General features: G+C 48.8%; 7 protein-coding genes across 12 annotated transcripts in view; 4 read left to right on the forward strand and 3 right to left on the reverse strand.

Annotated features, from left to right (window-relative positions):
• The first annotated feature begins 2,054 nt into the window (after positions 1-2,054).
• LOC111074848 (testis-specific serine/threonine-protein kinase 4) lies at positions 2,055-3,564 on the forward strand. Its single transcript, XM_022367811.2, has 4 exons — positions 2,055-2,247; positions 2,331-2,739; positions 2,809-3,119; positions 3,201-3,564. The coding sequence occupies exons 1-4, from the start codon at positions 2,208-2,210 to the stop codon at positions 3,455-3,457; spliced, it is 1,017 nt and encodes a 338-aa protein (XP_022223503.2). The 5' UTR covers positions 2,055-2,207; the 3' UTR covers positions 3,458-3,564.
• Positions 3,565-3,613: 49 nt separating this feature from the next.
• Positions 3,614-4,541, forward strand: LOC111074853 (B9 domain-containing protein 2). The gene is made up of 3 exons (XM_022367816.2): positions 3,614-3,940; positions 4,026-4,377; positions 4,448-4,541. The coding sequence occupies exons 1-3, from the start codon at positions 3,853-3,855 to the stop codon at positions 4,539-4,541; spliced, it is 534 nt and encodes a 177-aa protein (XP_022223508.2). The 5' UTR covers positions 3,614-3,852.
• Positions 4,542-4,543: 2 nt separating this feature from the next.
• Positions 4,544-6,669, forward strand: LOC111074867 (tectonic). Its single transcript, XM_022367836.2, has one exon. It carries the CDS (start codon positions 4,544-4,546, stop codon positions 6,629-6,631), a length of 2,088 nt encoding a protein of 695 aa, XP_022223528.2. The 3' UTR covers positions 6,632-6,669.
• LOC111074846 (dynein heavy chain 1, axonemal) lies at positions 6,606-9,963 on the reverse strand. The gene has a single exon (XM_022367809.2). It carries the CDS (start codon positions 9,871-9,873, stop codon positions 6,664-6,666), a length of 3,210 nt encoding a protein of 1,069 aa, XP_022223501.2. The 5' UTR covers positions 9,874-9,963; the 3' UTR covers positions 6,606-6,663.
• Positions 9,964-13,244: 3,281 nt separating this feature from the next.
• On the forward strand, positions 13,245-15,204 carry LOC111074843 (telomerase Cajal body protein 1 homolog). The gene is made up of 4 exons (XM_041592357.1): positions 13,245-13,343; positions 13,397-13,839; positions 13,926-14,236; positions 14,303-15,204. The coding sequence occupies exons 1-4, from the start codon at positions 13,340-13,342 to the stop codon at positions 15,141-15,143; spliced, it is 1,599 nt and encodes a 532-aa protein (XP_041448291.1). The 5' UTR covers positions 13,245-13,339; the 3' UTR covers positions 15,144-15,204.
• On the reverse strand, positions 15,164-15,966 carry LOC111074844 (actin-related protein 2/3 complex subunit 4). Its single transcript, XM_022367806.2, has 2 exons — positions 15,337-15,966; positions 15,164-15,271 (listed from the first exon to the last, which is right to left on the reverse strand). Exon 1 carries the CDS (start codon positions 15,842-15,844, stop codon positions 15,338-15,340), a length of 507 nt encoding a protein of 168 aa, XP_022223498.1. The 5' UTR covers positions 15,845-15,966; the 3' UTR covers positions 15,164-15,271; position 15,337.
• Positions 15,967-17,275: 1,309 nt separating this feature from the next.
• LOC111074865 (stathmin) overlaps positions 17,276-18,943 on the reverse strand; it is a 77,400-nt gene continuing 75,732 nt past the window's right edge. For 4 of the 6 annotated variants that reach the window (XM_041592354.1, XM_041592353.1, XM_041592355.1 and 1 more), the window contains 2 exons: positions 18,369-18,524; positions 17,276-18,226 (listed from right to left, as the gene is read on the reverse strand). In XM_041592354.1, coding sequence (XP_041448288.1) covers positions 18,140-18,226; positions 18,369-18,524 — 243 coding nt within the window. In that variant the 3' untranslated portion in view covers positions 17,276-18,139. The remainder of the gene's footprint in view (positions 18,227-18,368; positions 18,525-18,943) is intronic. The other 2 variants (XM_041592356.1, XM_041592352.1) reach the window with 1 other exon arrangement.

The following is an 18,943-nucleotide window of genomic DNA, read 5'->3' on the forward strand; positions in this document are numbered from 1 at the left end:
GCTCAGATCCTGAAGCCTCAAGCCTCAAGCCTGGAAGCTGCCTTATGACTCGCTCTCTCTCTCTCTCTCTCTCTCTGTGTGTGTCGCTTGCTCGCAAATTTCGCACAGCGTCGCATATTTCAGTTGTCATTTTTGCTGTTTTGTCAGTTTTGCGTGTGCCACAAAAGGCGACTGCCCCCAGCAGCCTGCAGCCCCTGCAGCAACTCCATCTGCCTCCCTTCCACACCCTCTCTCTCTCTCTCTCCCACTCTCTCTCTCTCTGTGTCCATTGCAACGGCATTTCCGCTGGCAGGCAACGCAACTGCGGTGGCAACTGCCACAAACAATTTTGACATTGCCGTGCAGAGTTGCGGAGTGCAAAACCCCGAGCCGAGCCGAGCCGAGCTGAGCTGCTGCTGCTGTTGCTGCTGCTGCTGCTGCCTCCAGTGCTCCGGACAGGATGTGCAAGGATATTGTGAAATCAACGTAATGGCGGGACATTAACATGCATGCTCCGACAGAGCTCCGACCAGGCCAGGAAGGTGGCCAGGCGCAGGCATCCAGGCAGCCCAGGCAGCCCAGCCAGTCAGGTGACCTGCACAGAGAGACAAGAAAAAAAAAACAAAGACACATTAAAAATTGGCAACATCAAGTCGAGCAGGATATGCTCTTTAGTGCTGCCTTAACAAGTGGTTAGATGTAGCACCAACCCAACCCTGCCCCCAATCTAGGCTGCAACTACAGGGCCCAACCAGCAGGGTGAATCAGTTGATGAGTAGAAAGGAATTTGCTGCTGACACATTTCTGCTGAGAGCACATTTGCGTAAGCTGCTCCGAAAGGGTATGCCCTGTGCCCCCTATGCCCCGTGTGCCCCCTGTGCTCTGCTCGCATTATCTTTGGCAGGCTGCTCTTTTTCATTATGAAATTATAAATATTTGATGTAATACAGAAGCGTGAACAAGATGGGCAGGGGCCAGGGTGGCTGGGTGGCTGGGTGGCAGGGTGGCTGCTGCTGTCGGATACAGTTGGGTTGCCCCCGTATTAAATTCCACTCTGCCAATTGCAGGCGACTTTGTGCCGCCTACGGCTACATTTCAATTTTAAATGAAACACAAAAAAATTTCACTTGCACACGGCACACACACACACACACACACACACACACACACACACACACACACACACACACACACACACACACACACAGACAGAGAGGGAGCCCCGAGAAAGTGCCTCAAACGAGCGCCGCCAAGACGGAGTCAAGCGAGTGGGGAAGTGGAGAAGTGGGGAAGTGGGGAAGTGGAAGTGTATTTGCAGTTGGCGTTGTCCGCATTTCAATTGAAATTTACCAACCGCTCGAATGACCTTAAGCTACTTTAAAAATGTGCTGTGCGCCAGCCCCAGCCCCCCCCCCCCTCTCCCTCTCTGACTTGGAGCAAAGTAATGCGAAAAATGTTAAAATTTCATAAACCAAAACTCAAACACGGCAGAGCGATGAAAGTTAAGTAAAAATGTAGGTAGGTAACCAATGCCTGGGGGCAAGGAGGAGCAGTGAGAGGAGGAGAAGGTGGCGGTGGCGGTGGCCTCTCCGAGTGGACAGCAAAAAGTGAACGCGATGGAAAAGTTGGAACCGACCCACACGCACACATTCCATACAGAGAGCTGGAGCAGCAGCAGCAGCAGCAGGAGCAGCAGCAGTAGCAGAAGGAGAAGAAGCTTTTGAAGGCCCTCTAGGCTGTGTTGGGCTGTTGGGCTGTGGGTGGCGGTGTGTGGTGACTGATTACACAACGGCAACCGCCAGAGCGGCAGCGGCAGCGGCAGCACCAAGCGACAGGCGCCAGGCGCCTATGGCATATTAATTCAATTAAATAAACATTTAACCTGTGCTCCGCTCTCTCTCTCTCTCTCCTTTCAGGGTGAAAAAAACTTCTACTCATTCGCCAGTTACCAGCAACAGGGGGGGGGCGGACAATACCAGCGAGGAAATTAAACCTGTAAGACATTTATTTTCATTTTATTTTTTTATTTTAATTTATTTTAATTTAAATTTTACGTTAAAGTCTCTAATTAACATTGAAATAACTGTCTATCAAAATTGATGTTCGTAGCCGGAATATGTACTATTTTCAATGATTCTTTGGTTGTTGCACGGCAGCAGCGCACCCGTTATATATATCGGCAACAGCCTGGGGCACGTTGCTAGGCGGAATTTGTGGTACCATTTTAAATGGCGACAGCCCCAAAACGAAAAGGCGACCCAGGCGCAGGTAAACAATGAACCTTAAGACCCTTAAAAATAATTCTGATATTTACTACCGCGCTGGCTGGGTGGGGGTGGGGTGTGGTGCAGTGATTGGTGCAAGTTCTTCCCAGGATCTGGCCACTGATACGAACTCGGGGCGTCGGCAGGAGCAGAAGGTGTACACGTTCAATAACGAGAAGCCGCCGCAGCAGGCCAAGACCAGTCCCTCTGGCGGTGCCGTTCCGGCCAAAGTCGATGAGAAGGCCAAGCCACAGAAGACGATACTCGAGGAGCATGGCATCATATTGGGCAAGGTGATTGGCACCGGCAACTATGCGAAGGTCAAGATCGGCTTCTCCGAGGAGTACGGCAAGCGGGTGGCCGTCAAGATCATTTCGAAGGTCAAGGCACCGCCGGAGTACACGCAAAAGTTTCTGCCGCGCGAAATCGAGGCGGTGAAGGGACTGCACCATGACAATCTGATAACCTTCTATCAGAGCATAGAGACGAGTCATAGGTAGGAAGGCAGCCCCTTCCCATACCACTACCTTCCCTTCCTCATCTACCCCGCCTACCCACCCCCTAGAGTATATTTAATTATGCAGCTGGCAGAGAATGGCACACTGCTGGACTATGTGCGTGAGAAGAAGTTCCTGGACGAGACGCAGTCACGGAAGCTATTCAGGCAGCTGATCAGCGCCGTCGAGTATATACACAGCAAGGGCGTGGTCCATCGGGACATCAAGTGCGAGAATCTGCTGCTGGACGAGGACTGGAATCTGAAGCTAATCGATTTCGGATTCGCACGCAAGGACACGCGCTCCTCCGACAATCAGGTGGTGCTCTCGAAAACGTTTTGTGGCAGCTACGCCTACGCCAGTCCCGAGATACTTAAGGGTAAAAGCACAACCCCACCCCACCACACCACAGCGCCGTATTTATCCATTAATTACCACCCCCATCCCACTGCACCCGTAGGCGTTGCCTACGATCCCTTTATGTCCGATATCTGGGCCTGTGGCGTCGTCTGCTACGCCATGGTCTTTGGCCGCCTGCCCTACGACGGCTCCAACGTGCACATACTGCTGAAGCGCATCAACCAGTCGCTGGTGTTCCCCAAGACCCCGCCGGCCACCAGTGAGTGCAAGCACATGATAATGCATGTGCTGGCGCCCGTCAAGATTCGATATAATGTGCCGCAGGTGAAGGAGGATCCCTGGTTCACGAGCAAGTAGTAAAAGATCCAGCCAGTTGCTGCCGTGGCAGCAACCAAGTGGAGCCATTCCATCCATTTCAAATTAACAGTCAATTAAATACAAATAAATGTTTTTACGACAAGTTAACCAACCCTCCAAGCGAACCTCAGGGTGCCAGGAACCAGCAAACACGAACCCCGAACCACCACGAACTACGAACCAGTTCCTAGGCCGTTCCGCACGAGTTGGCAGCTCACTTTTCGAGTGGGGTGTTAAAGGGTTGTCAGGGGCAACGACCAACTGCCAAAACATAAAATAAAGAAAAAGGAAAAAGCAAAAAGCAACTGTCGGAGAGTGAAAAGTCCACTGAAAATATTAAACTCAATTAATGCGGCGTACTGAGCAATTGCAGAAGTGAAACCTGATCTCAATTGATGGCGGAAGTGCACATAATTGGACAAATATTGAAAGCAGTTGATTTCGACGAGCCGCATCTCTACTGCACGTGGACACTGCAGAGCGGTATGCCACAACACAACACACCACACCACACCACACAAATTCCAGCGATCAATAAATTTATATATTTAAACCAATCCAATTAAAGGCAGCGCCTGGCGCTTGATTCAGGGCGAGTTACACGGCCAAACGCACGTCTCATCGAACCGCCTGGAGAGCTGCTCTGACTTTGCGGCGCCCTTGGACATACACCTGAGCAGCGCCTCCATTCAGGGCTGGCCCACACTGCTGGTGGAGGTGCACGCGGTGAATGTGCTGCAGCAGTCGTGGCCCGTTGGCTACGGCTTCGCCCACATACCGTGCACGCCCGGCGCCCATCGTCTGCAGATAAACACCTGGAAGGTGGCACCCAACGGCTGGTGGCAGAGCATACGCGAGCGCTTCGGCGGCGGCGGTGCATCGCTCAGCAAAACAGATTTGCTATTCTCGGGCGTGGAGCGGTAAGTGAACAGACACCTGACACCTGATTTATGTGCCTGTAATTCCAAGGGTTTGCATCTCCTTTTCCAGTTATAAGCTGCAGACACGCAGCTCGGGCAAGATCATTGCCGATCTCAACTTGATCTTTCGCAAATTCGAGGAATACGGCGTGGAGTTCCATTAGCAATGGAGAAGCTACGGCTGCTGCTGACGATCCTCTGCTTGATCAGCGCCCCCAGCCACACGATTAAGATTGGCATCTCACACAGCTACAACAACACGGCCACGGCCACGGCCACACCGCCAACCACAGTGGAGCCTGCCACCACAATCACACCTGCTGTACCTGCTGTACCTGCTGTATCGGCTGTATCCTACATGACTGAAAGCTCCGTGAGCCCCCTGCCAGAGCTGGCCACCAGCACGCCCAGCCAGACTTTTCCGCCACGACCACAACCAAAGCCCAGTGCCACAGCTGCACCAACACAGGCCAGCACAACAGCTGCCCAGGCAGAGGCAGAGGCAGCTGCCACTGCTGAGGCACAGCCTTTGAATGCCACTGAAACTACGCCCAAGATACCCATGAACTTTCCCGACGATTCGTTCTATTTCTGCTCCTGTGACCTGCGCTCGGAGATGTGCGATCTGAACTGCTGCTGTGATCGCGATTGCCCCACCGAGACCAGGCAGGTGTTCAGCTGCCTGAAGGTGCTGGCTGCGCCGCAGCTGCTCTCCAGATTGGAGGACTTTCAATACACCCACGGCCTGCCCACCTGCCAGATCAACGACGGCTGGCTGTGTGTCTTTCGCAGCAACACAAAGCCGGCCAAAATGAAGCCGCTCATCAGGAACTTTGATGCCTCGCAGTACCAGAAATGGCCCGATCCACTGGGCGCCTACGAAACGGAGGCCATAGGGCCGCCAGCCCCGTCCACGCTGTACAAATCGGGCGAACCGCTGCAACTGTGGCACCCAGAGAGCAGGCAGTCGACCACCTTTGATCTGCCCACGGCCTACGAGGGCTCCCAGTGCCACCTGAAGCAGCTGATTCGACACCTGCAGCCGCTGGCCAGCAATTGCCGCATGAGAGATGAGGCCCAGCTGCAGGAGAGTGTGTGGGCGCTGCTCAATCTGACTGCCAGCCACCAATTGCTGCCGAAGCCGAGGGACTTGGAGGAGCAGCAGGTGGAGGCAGTCCAAATACAAGTCTGTCAGCAGTTGGACAGCGGAAGAGTGCTGTGCGCCGAGCCAGGCAACGACACCCAGTGGGCGGGGGATATGCCCGTGGAGAGGCTGGAACTGCAGCTGATTCACAATTTCACAAACATTCTGGCGGCGAAGCTGCTGATCAAGGAAGCTGCTGCCGCAGAGGATGACACGGAGCCCATTTGGCTGCACTACGCGGTGACATTTGCCACTGCAAATGAATCGCTGGCCAAGCCCAGCTCTGGGCCACTGGGCTACCTGGCTGGCGCACCTGTAATCCTTTCGAGAATGCTGCCACAGAACAGCAGCGAGGAGCAGCAGCTGCTCAGCTACTTTCATGCCCGAAACGATGATCCGGACTACCACTGGCTGCCGCTCTTCTCCCGGAAGCCTCGCAGCGGCAACTGTCAACGCAAATTGGATGAAACGCAGGTGCTGCGCTTCGGAGTGGATCTGGCCCAGCAGTGTCTGCTGCATCAGGCAGCACCTCAAGCACCACAAGAGAATGCCAATGCCAATGCCAATCAGACGGAGTTCTGTCAGCGCCTGCAGGCGGAGATCTGGAGGAAGCTGCTGCCCCACAACTGCAGCAGCCTGGAGGAGATGAATCAGGTGTTTGTGTCGCAGCTGGGCAGACCGCAGCCGGAGCGCTGGATCCCCATACAGCTGCACTTCGGGGAGAACGCGCATGACGTGCCTCCGGTGCTGGGATACTACGATGAGGCGCAGCAGAGTCTGAGCTGCCGCAACATGTTCCTGAGCGTCAGCTACGAGTTCCATGTGGCCGATCTGGCCCTGCTCGAGGGCCGTGTGCCGCATCAGAGCGTCCTGCAGCATGCCCGACTCGTGCTGGGGCAGCGACACGACCTGGAGTTCGATGGCAGCGAACAGCTGGTGGAGCTGCCACTGGGCGTCTCGGCTATGTTCTACAATCTCGAAAAGAGTCGACCGAACGGGGCCGCCACTCTGATCGCCCATCGCATCGTGGTGGCCCTGATGCTGCTGCTCTGGCTGGCCCTGAAGGACATTCAAAGCACGTCCCTGGCGATGAGGGAATATTTAATTTAGATAAACATTTGTAAAAGAGCAACAAGTAAAGCTTAGAGTATATCCCTGCGGCACTTGCGCAACTGTTTGCGCAGCAGAATGGCATCCAGCTCGGCCTGCCTCTGGCGCTCCTCCTCCTCGAGCGCTGCGCGCAGACTCTCGGCCTCGTTGTCCGCCTTCACCGAGATGTAATGCACCTGCGGCAGAAAATCGAGGATGCCCTTGCGCATCAGATACTGATAGTTCATCGAAATGGTGTACTTGATCTCCGTGCCAACCACCTGGCTCAGCTCCACCCAGTGCACGTACATCCAGTTCTCGTTGCGCAGATCCCTGATGCTGTTGTAGACGGGCACAAATTCGTCGATTTTGCCTATAAATACGCGGGCCACCTCCATAATCTCGGGCTTCTCGTTGAATATGACCATGGACTCCTTGAGCTCGCCGCGCAACTCCTCCAGGTTGTTCCACACCTCCTCCAGCTCCACTTGGGCTATCGGATTGCCCAGCGTGGCCTCCTCCAGCTTGAGGAAGTTGGAGCAGGCGTACCACAGCTGCTTGTACGGCGAAAAGCTCTCGATGATGCTCTGGAGAAACTCCACTGAGAGAGGTTCCAGCTCGAACAGCATCTGGCGATACTGCAACGTCTGGCTGACCTTTTGCAGCTCTTTGATCAGTGCCCAGGTCTTCTTGATGTCCACCGATGTCTCCTGGGCGCGATTCGTATTGAAGACCAGGGAGAAGGCCTGAATCTCATCGTTGAGCGACTCGAGACGCTCCTCAAACGCCTGACACTCGCTGGCATGCTGGCGCAGGAACTCCTCAATGTCGATCTTCTGCTCCTCCTTGAGGGTGGAGAGACGCACCAGGATCTGGTGCGGCCAGGCGTACACGTTCCACTTCATGGCAAACTGATGATCGCTCAAATTGTAGAAGAAACTGTCCAGCAGATCGTACTCCAGCCACATGATCTGTATGTCGGCGCGCAGCTGCTCGACCACATCGGGCACCGTGGCCGCAAAGTCCCGAATGCTGTACAAATGCTCGATGCTGATGGGTCGCTCGGCAATCTTGTTGAACACCTCCAGGCAGCGTTCGAGCAGCAGTTCGTTCGTCTCGAACATGCGATCCACGTAGTACTCGAAAATGCGACGCACCACATCGATGCGCTTCTTGATGAGGAACTGCTTCAGCGTGTCCACGTTGATGTAGAAGGGTCCGATGGTAATGAAGGCGGGCAGTATCACACGCAGCTCCTCCTTCAGGCGCTTGTGCTCGAGTATGTCCCGCTTGACCTCCGAGGAGGGCTTCTTGGCCGCCGCATAGCTCACCATATAATGGTTGACGTTCATCAGATAGAAATCAATGAATCTCTCGTACATGCGCGCGTACGCCTTGAGCGGCAGCACCGCCTTGGCATAGCACTGCCGCATCAGCTCGTTCTCGATCAGAAACTTATCCTCAATCAGCTCCACCGTCAGTATATACAGATTGGGTGCGAATTTCAGGAAGGTCATCACCGACGCGTCAATCATGCGCACGCCCGAGGTCTTCTCCAGTCCCCGCTTGTAGATGTCCATCAGCGAGGGCTGGAACTCATCGGGATCGGTGGAGTAGAACACCTTGCGCTCCTCATTGATGCCCAGGGTCATGGCAAAGACGGGCTTGTGGAAGGGAAACTCCGTGTCAATGTAGTTGCTGGTCCACTTGTAGTTGGACTTGAGCTTGAGGAATTGCAGGCAGGGATCGCAGACAAAGTGCGAGAAGTTCATCAGCGATGTCTCCAGCAGCACCTCCATGGACTCCTGCATGCGGAACTTCACCTGCAGTATGAACGTGGAGATCTTGCACATCAGATACACGGTCCATTGGTGCAGTGAAATGTCCAGATAGCCCTTGCCCAGCGCCCGCAGCACCACGGTGATGACCGAGGTCAGCTGCTGGGGCCAGTACACCTTCAGATAGGTGGCCACATTGTCGCTGTGCGCCTCCTGCGACTGCAGAAAGTCCACCAGTGCCAGGGGCTTGCTAAAGTTGCAGATGAATATGGACATGGTCTCGATGTGCTGGCACTCGATGGCCACACCGGCCATCGCCTCGATGCCGCCCACACAGTAAAAGAGACTCGCTTTGAGGTAATCGTAGCGCTTGGTCGTCATGGTGATGCCCAGGGCCTGCACCTCGGCCCGCTCCCGCGCGGATATGTCATTGTGGAAGTCGCGCGGCAGAAACTCCTTGAGATTAATGTTGCGGAATTGGGGAAACTCCTTGGGCATCTTAATGATGAACTGTTCGAGCTCGTAGAGAGCCATCAGGCGCTCAAAGACCAAATTCACCTCCGACCGGAGGCGTCGCTTGCACTGCTCGGACACTTTGGCCGCCTGCAGCACGGCCTCGATGGGCTTGAAGCTGTAGAAGACCGTCGACTCGATGTCCTCGTGCAGCACACAGTCGACGATCAGCTCCATCAGCATCAGCTGCTCGCCCTTGTAGCGCTCGTGAATGGCGGCCTTGAGCCGACTGATGTACTTGTGCGGATCCTCGGCGAGGAACATGAACTGCAGCTTGGGCACCTCGTAGGTGCAGCCATCCTCCAGGGAGAGCAGCGTCCAGAGGTCCGCATCTTCGTTGTACGCCGAAACGGAAGCCAACACCCACTGGCAGTTGAGCAGGCTCCGGTTGAACGGCAGGTACGCCTTCGCCGGCAGCGGATAGTGCGCCTCTCCGACCACGCCCAGCTCAAACCAGGCCGCCGGCGAATTGATGTCATAGTTGCTGTCATCGAAGTAGCTCAGGGGGAACTTGTGCGGAAAGGCGAACTCCGACATCACGTTGTACTGCTCCTCGGTCGGCTGCAGCACCTCGTCGGTGAGGCCCGCCCGCAAGAGTTCCTCGGTGAGATTGATCTTCTGATACTGCCGCCGGCGACGGTCCACCTCCACGTCCTTGGGCAGATGCCGCTTGGGCACATAGCGCGTCTGAATCACCTTCGGCAGAATGGCCGGCAGGGGAAAGCGGTGCGACTTTCCCATTTTGTCGACCAATGTGAGCCAGCGCTGTGCCTCCTCGATGGGATAGAAGACGGAGGTCAGCTGGTCGCGTGGTATGTACAGCTCCTGGTAGTTCATCACCGCAGTGCCTGGTCGGGGCGGCATAATGCAGATCGGCCTGCCAATGGTCATTTCCTTGAAGTTATCAAAGCCTTTGAGGCTTATTGCCCCGACGCTATTCCCGGGAGATTCTGGTTCCGAATGACCATCCATATTCGTTGTCTTTCGCTGTCGATTTATCTTATTTCAAAATATTAGTTTTGGATTATTGAAAGTGTGCAAATGGCATTTGCCACAAAAGTGTTTTGATTATGGCAAACACTCGAATCTAATCTTCACTTCTCTTCTCTTGCAGCGTGAGCCACAAAGCGACGAAAGATCTGGGCTACATCTGCTGAGCGCCTGCCTGGATCAACAAAAAATTGGAGGATGCAGGCGCCCTTAGCGCATGTAAGTCATGCCATGAAAAACCCCTGAAAAAGTAACTAATTCCAATGCTATTTTCAGATTTTTACGGATAGTCGCTTTAAAACCGTCAAAGGTAGAGCTGGAAAAGGACCTCACGTCCGAAGCTACCTTGATCTGGCCATTGGCTGCCTCTGTTTGCTGTCCTGTCCCCTCTATCTTTCGTCCTGCCTGGTCGTATCTCCATAGGCGCCGTGCCTAGGATTGGAATAATAATTTTGCCTTCATTCGCGTCTTCATTCGTATCTCTGACTCTTCGGACCCGACTCAGAGCCACCGCTGAGAGAGATCAATTACGAGGATGTGGTACTAGCAGAGATCTACGATCCTTTGGTGAGTTTCCTCTTGAATATCGTTGTTTTTTTTTCAAGTACTAAAGTTTGGTTGGTTTTTCTTCCCACAGCTCAATATTCTGATACGCCTGCAGCAGACTGCCAACTACTCGGAGGCGCAGCAAGAAGTCGGACTGCGGCAGTCTAGACTCCAATGGAGCCGCAAACCTTTTCGGACGTTACATATGAGATTTCTGGCACCATCGCAGCCGAGTACTAAAGCAGATCCAAAATGTTTCCCAAGCACACAAATAAATTTGTACATATACATATATGAAGATTCATATTAGATTAGATATACCTAAAACAATTTTAGCTCTAAATAGCTGTAAGATCTTGCTGCTACCAATTTTCAACATTTGTACATATGTATTTAGTTTATTTTTATGTCTTAGTTTATATACATTATTACATATATTACATATTTTTATATACAAACAAATTAAAATATAAATTCAATTAAAATATAAAAAATCCCGGTTATTTTTTGGGAAATGGTCTCTACTACCTTCAGGACTGCATCAAGGATGCTGCTCTGATCACGATAAGATCTAAGACCAAACGATGGGGGACATCCTGGAGATTACAAGGACACTTATCACGCCCAGATCGGTCAAGAAATGGCGGAGTTAAAGCGATTTAAATAACGCTCAAATTAATTACACAAAAACAGCATATTTGAATTTCGCGCTTAGTGCAACCCGTAAATTTTAATTTGCACAGTGGCGCCAACTGTGAACGGCGGTTTCGTGAACTAACATACTTTAGTTCCTGCGTTGTCCGTCGTCGAAGGTGGGGGCGCCAGTGTGCAAGTCCAAAGCTATTTTTACACAGTGGCGCCCCCATTATTTCCGACGGCCACTACGAGAACTAACTTGTGTTAGTTCCAGAAATAGCCGTTCTCAACTGGGGGCGCCACTGTGCGAAATCCAAATTTTTTGGGTTGCACAGTGGCGCCCCCATTATATCCGACGGCCAGTGCTGGAACTAAAATATGTTAGTTCCATAAATAGCCGTTCACCTTTGGGGGCGCTACTGTGCAAACGACGTTATTGCACACTGGCGCCCCATGTTCAACGACGGCCAATTCTGCAACTAACTTTTTGAAATTGTTAGGCTCAAATGGCCCAAAACCAGAAAATTTTCAGACCGAGTACTAGGCGAACAGAAATCAGCAGAAAGTAGCTGGTTTTTCTTTTTTACATCAGGTCAAAAGCTGGCCGATACGAAACTGGCAGCAATTTATTGCGTTTTTTTAAAATGCGTATAACTCTGCCATTTCCTTTCCGATCTGGGCGTGTCACGCCTTCTCGTGATCGGGTTAAAGTCCTCTATCGTTTGACTTCAAGGACAATAAGGATATTGCCTTGGAACCGCTAAAAATTCTTTATTGCTTTGCCATTTTCAGTTTGATCAAGGCGGGCCACGCCTCCATCTGATCGGGGAAAAACTATAGCCGAAGGTCAGAATGGATCCTAAGGATTCTGGAAAGGTAAGTCCTGCCCCGATCAGAGCTCAATTGGCCGAGATATAGCGTCCCAAAGTTTTGGCTGCCAAATATTTAAAATACTGGTTTTTTTTAATCAAGCTATATCTCCGTCAAATAGGGGCAGATCTGGGCGTGGCATGTCTTTTTGTAATCAGGAGAGTCCTGTCCATCCAATGGCAGCCGAAAAAAGGACATTCGGCAAATACTGGTTTTCGCGAAAATGATGATGGTTACATCATGATTTTTGCGAAAACCAGTATTCGCCGAATCTCGTTTTTGTTGATGCCGATCGACAGTGTGCATCCTCCGGAACCTGAAAAAGTAGGTCCTTCAAGGATCTGGCCCTTTTTGGCCGAGATATAGCGTCAGAAAGAGAAAACCAGTATTTCCGTTGTGACGCTATATCTCAGCTTTTAGTCGACCGATTTGGACGGGCCACACATTTTTGTGATCAGGACAATCTCCCCGATCGTTTGCAATCAGTTTCGAATCAAGGACATCAAGGATTAAGGATATAATTCGTATAACTCCGCCATTTCTGAACCGATCCAGACGTGACGCATTTCCTCGTGAGCGGAAGGGTCTTCCTTAATTTTTAAAACCATCAAGGACTTCAGGGCTGAAAGGATTCGCCTTTTACATGCAATTTTGTAATATATTCGTCGACTAGACCATCCTAAAAGTATGCACTACTTTTTTAATAATGACAACCCCAAAAGTATGCAGTGGTTTTTTATATATATCTGGGTTTAAAAATGCGCGGGCATCGCTGCTGCCAGTCCGCTGCTTCGATAAAAAACCCTAGTTTGTCGTCCGATCACACTTTCTCGTGATCGGGAGAGTATCCTCGAAAGCTTACAGCCAGTTTGGCATCAAGGACAAAAAGGATACAACGCCTTTCGTGACGTTATAAACTTCTTGCCAAAGTGGCTATTTCTTGTCTGACTTCGACATTTCTTAGTTCCCCTGATTTTTGGCGACCAGACCTACATGTCCTGAGCAAGGAACTTTTGATGTTTCTACGGCAGATTTAAATCTCACTATGCCGATTCACAGTGCGGATCCTCACGATCATGAAAAAGTATGTCCTTCAAGGATCTGCCCGTATTTGGCTGACATATAGCTTAAGGGAGAAAAAACGAGTATTTTTCTTACGCTATATCTTAGTTTTAATCTTAGTATTAATGTTTCAAAGCAGCTTGGAACAACAAATTTAACATCAATTTATGCTAACAAAGGGTGCTCCACTTTTTAAATAGAGGGGTGTTAAGTGGGTTAAGTCTCGTTTGATCGCCGGATTGCCCTGGTTTTTCTGCCCTGGCTCCTTGTTTTTTGGCCGGATGGTATTTTTATCGTTATCGTCACGGCCACACTGCCGGCGGGAACCACAACAATGTGTAAGTGGCATCTTTTTAAAATTAAAAAATAAACCCAACCAAAATCCTTACAGCTGCTGCCAATCTAAGCGCCAGCATGTGCGACGTGGACGAGCAGGACTTATCTTCAGCGCTGTTGAATAACAACGTGAGCTTCAGCAGCACAATGGTGACAAGCACAAGCGCGGATCTGTCGTTCAGTTTAACCGATGCGGAGATATGTAAACTAAAGACAAAGTGTGATGCTGACTCCAGGCCAAGTGAGGACATGGATGTGTCCATGAGCATCGATGCTCTCAGCGTCCGGGAGGCGATCAGCATTACAGAGCAGAGCAGCAAGCAGGAGGAGACCACGCTGGAGGAGCAGACCACGCTGGATGAGGAGCCCACGCTGGATGAGGAGCCCACGCTGGATGAATCATCCACCCTAGAGGAGAGTGAATCCATCATAAATCTCGAAGACACCATAGACGATGCCGAACCTCACGCGATTGTGCCGGAAAACAATCAACTGGTGGTTAACAAATCTGCCTTTGGCAGACGAAAATGATCCGGTTGTGGCAGAGGAAGGCCATAGAGATTGTGGCAGAGGCAGCTCTAGAGATTGCTCCGCCAGAGTATTTTAAAAGCAAACTCATAGAGGTGGGACGGCGTTGCTGGAAATCTTCAGCCGAGGCCCAGCATTACACCAAAGGCTGCTATTGGTCGCCCGATGGAACCTGCCTGCTGGTCCCCATCCATTTGGATGGAATGCACGTCATGGAACTGCCTCCGGACCTTTACACCGCCACAACAGTGCCGCAGGAGCGCGGCCTAACCAATCTGGTGCCTGCAGTCCATGTGCCCGAGGGTGGCACTGTCTATGACTGCGTGTGGTATCCGCATATGAATAGCCAGCAACCAGAAACCTGCTTGTGAGTATTCCGTATTGATTCTGCCTGCAACCCAAACTGATACTGATGCGTTGTTTCGTCATTCAGCTGGCTGGCCACACGGCAACACGAGCCCATTCACATGTGGGACGCCTTCGATGGGAAGCTGCGGTGCAGTTACAGTGGCTATGATGCCGTGGACGAAGTTATGGCCGCCATATCATTGGCCTTCTCGCACGATGGCCAGCAGATCTATGCGGGCTACAAGCGCTGCATTAAAATCTTCGACACAAGCCGACCTGGCCGCCTCTGTGACGATTATCCGGTGAAGTTTGCCATCTCGTGCATTGCGCAGACCACGGAGCACCCCAATACGTTGACCTGCGGCAACTGGCATGGCTACATCCAGCACTTTGACCTGCGTTGCAGCCCCAAGCAGGGACCGCTCTTCACGTTGGGTGGCCACAAGGCTGGGATTACCCAGCTAAAGTACGCTGACGGTGCTGCGGGCTGGCAGCTGTTTAGTGGCGCTCGAAAATGCCAAAAGCTGCTGCAGTGGGACATGAGGAACTACAAGAAGCCCTTGGGCGAGTACCAGCGCCATGTGGACACCAATCAGCGCATCCAATTCGATCTGACGCCCGACCTGGGATGGCTGGCCAGCGGAGACACGCAGGGTGCTCTGAACGTCTGGGATATGAACGGCAATGGAGAAGTATCTGCTCTGCCGCTCCACAATGACTGCTGCAATGGCGTTGGTTTCCATCCGACGCTTCCCATCCTGGCATCTAGCTCGGGCCAATATCATTTCATTGGTCACGATGGCCGTGTGAATGACAGCGTTCTGGATTGTACGGGCGTCGTGGAGCCAGAGCAGACGAAGGAGCAGCCACAGGAAGTGATCTATGAGAATGCCGTCGTGATGTGGTGGTGCGGCCGAAGTCTGTGATTCGAATCGTCAGGCGGCGAGCCCCAGGAATGTTTTTAATAAATTTAACTTTAACATATACAAAATCCGTCTTTATTCTTCAATCCACTTGGAAATGGGTGCGTGCGTGCATACCACTGTGTGTCCACCTGTGTGATGTAAGGCCAGTGATTAGGGTCTCTCAAACTCAACTGGGGGCCCTGCTTGCACTTACCCTAGAACCGCTTGAGGAACTCCTCGGCGCATGTTCTAGCCCTGGCATTCACTGCCAGCTTCATTTCGCTGATTTCCTTGTCGATCTCCTCCATGAAACTGATCACAAAGTCAACCAGCTTGTGCTTGTACATCTGCTCCGTGTGGAAGTTGGTGATGAGGAAGCTAATGTCGTAGCCCTCGATTGGCTTCCGGCGCAATATGACGAAGGATTCGGCGCGGCGCATCATGAACCTCGTGAACTTGTGGCACAGTATCTTCTCGATTTCGTCCGCCTGCTTCACGGAGATGCTCACACGCACCGAGTTGATCGATGGCTCAATCAGCACCTTCTCCCGCTCGTTGCGGGACACCACAATGGGCGTGAGCACCAGCTCTTTGCTGGAGCAGATCTCTACCTCCGGCTTGTTGTGGCGCTCTACAACTTGGGAGGGGAAATCCTGCAGGCACATGGCGGCGGTCAGCGAGTGCCGCACGGCAGTAAGATAGGGTTTCAGTGTGGCGGCCATTGTGTGGGCTTATTGTTGCTAACGTTTGTTGCCAATCGTTTGATTTTTGAATGTTTAAAATTCACTTTTTTACTTAATTTTCACTTGTGATTCACAAGCAGTGTGACCGCAGATTTATCAACAAAATATACCGTTTGATGCAAGGAAATATACTGTAATATACCAAAAAATTATATATACTGATATACCATAAATGAGCCCACTTAAGCCCCCTCTATTTATACAAGTGCACAACTTGAGTTGAACCGCGAAATACAATACACGAAGATATGTACAACCTACCTTTTTACTTACAACAACAAAATTAAAACGATATCTTTCAGCTGAACTGCCCTAAAATTCCAGTTTCATGATTTGTTTGGGCTCGTCGACAATGTTGATCACTAATCATATTCCTCGATTTTGATATTCGGTTCAATATTACTAGCTGGCTAGGACTCGATAAATCGATTCTCTATATTACCTTATAGAGACTCCCTTTTATTGGATTAAAACGCATTTTCTACCAATTATAAATATTTCATTTATTTGTATTATGCACTTTTATTATACATTCATTTATAAGTATTTTGCTTGCTTATCGTCATTTATTTTGTTGCTTATGTAAACTTAATGTTAAGTTATGCGTGAACCTAGAAAAAACCATTTTCGTAAGCTGTCGTACTTGTGTTTGTTTTATATTTTATAGAGAACATTGATTTGGAAAATGTAACCTTCGTTTCGTTCATTTCTTTGCTCGTTTTCTCATACAAAAGTTTCGTTCGGTTTATTGGATTATTGGAATTGATTACACATGTATGTTAGTAATATATCATAAATTGATTAAATATCGAAGCATTTTTATCAATTGTATTGATGCACTTGCAATGTGGGTTTCGTGTTTCAAGTTTCCTTAGCTTTTTCTTTTGAATATGTCTGGAATGATTTCTCCTGTCTGGGTTGCTGTTGGGGGCTCTGTGCGTATAGTTGTCTTGCATTTATAATATATATAATATATATTCCGTTATATTAGCCATAGTATTACACATTTATAACGGTATGAGAGAGATATTCAAATTTAAGCTAAATTCAGCGCCCTTTCTCGTGCAAAACCAAAGTTTGGGGAAAATATTCGCAGCATCTGCGAACAAAATTTGCCTAAATTTTCCATTTTCGTTTTTTATTATAATTCCCCCCATCAATTTCCGGCCAAAAATCTGCGCCATTTTTTTCTCTAAATATAACTCGACGTTAGACAAAATATGATTTTCCATATCATTCCATATATAATTATTTATATTTATATATTTTAGTTTAGTTTTTAATTTATGTTAATGCCTAAATTGTGTTTAAATTGTTTATGTTGTCTGTAAATGAAACGAAAATGCAGTGTTTTGTTTTACTTTGTATTTGATTTTTTTTTTATTATTTATTTCTTATAAGCATTTCTCATGTATTTTTTTCTGTTTGACATTTATTTTATAGATAGAAAATGCGAAACTTAAAACTTTAATTGTTAGTGTCGAAACTGGCTCCAACTTTTGTTTTCCTTTTTTTTTTTTAATTTTTTTGTATTGTTTTTTGCGTATGTTAATAGATAAAAAATAAGGTTAAATTATACACGTATTTATAATATATATTTGTTTAAATGATAGATCTTGTGAATATTGGTTTTCTGGCAAATAGCAGTACAACAAATGTTTCGAGGCAAAATTAATTATTTTTTTTTTGTATGGCTTTTATTTCAAAATACGTTTGTTTCGAATTTCTCGTTAATTTTTACGACAGAATGTAAGAGGAGGAGCTTTGAATGTGTTTAAAAATTGTTTAATATAATTAAAAATCAAATTGAACAAATGTAAAACGAGAAATTCGAACTTAAGCAAACGTATTTTGAAAGGCTTCTTTTTTTTTTTTTTGTTGTTGTATATAGATTTTATGCTTAAATTGATTTTGCCGCTATATCTTTCGGGGTTTTGCCTTGCTTTGCTTTGTGTTTTGTTGAAAAGTTTCGTGAGTAAATGTTGCTGGTTGTTGCTATATCTTTTTAGGGCCTCATCTCGCTCAGCGGAATCTTGAGATATTCGATATGCCCTGCCCCGTCCTCCTATGTCGTTTATAATACTTGAAATTGTCTTGAAGCAAATTTGTTGCTGCCTTTTGTTTTTGTTTTCGCTTAAATATGTTGTGTTGTGTTTGTGTTGTTGGTGTATGTAGTGTTGCCGTTGTAGTGGTAGTGTCCCTCTATTCTTGTTTTTTTTTGTTTTTTTTGTTTTTTGCAGTAAGTAATGACGGTCTACGCCCTGCACAGCCCCTCTAACCCGACGAGGCGATGGCATTCTGCTGCCCATCCATATCCTGGGTCTGGGCCTTGTTCTGGCGCACGAGCTCGGCACGGCGCTCCTGCAAATAACATAACGAAAATATAGAATTAGTTGGGGATCTAGCAGGGTGGGTTTCTTATCTTGAGAACTACTGCTACTCAAATGATAAGGCATATGCATTTATGTTCATGGGTAAAGAGGGGGTGTGGGAACAAACGTACAAGTTTTTGCACTTTTTCGATTTTCTTTTGTATCTCCTTTTCGCGGTTCTGCTCGGCGGCGAACAATTTATTCTCATAAATGCGCGCCTTCTCCTCTATCTTTTGTGTTTCCAATTGATCTTGGTGTGATTTAATCTCGGCAATTTTGACAGTGTTCTAAATGAGAGGATATAAGAGAAATGAAAAACAAAAATTATATATACACATGATCCGAAAAACAAACATACATATACACAGTACACGGTACACACAGATATTTAGACGAAAAGAAAGATTTATGAAAGTCTGGGAATATTTTTGGATAGTTGGAGGAAATTAATAGGTTGAAAGCTAATTCGAAATCAGTTATGTTACATTTTTGGTTATTTTTCCCAATTTAGCTAAGATTGATGATATGAAATTTAGTTGCTGAAGATTCTAAATGGTTTCGAGAATTAATTCATTCAACATAATTGCTGGAAAGTGCTTGTGCTGTTGATTCTTAGGGTGAATTTCTAATATGTTAATGGTTTAAGCCGCAGAAAAGATCGATCAACTTCCGCATCCCTAATGTAATTATTGTTGAATAAGATCTA

This window comes from Drosophila obscura, unplaced genomic scaffold (assembly GCF_018151105.1).
Source record: "Drosophila obscura isolate BZ-5 IFL unplaced genomic scaffold, ASM1815110v1 contig_179, whole genome shotgun sequence".
Taxonomy (NCBI): Eukaryota; Metazoa; Arthropoda; class Insecta; order Diptera; family Drosophilidae; genus Drosophila; species Drosophila obscura.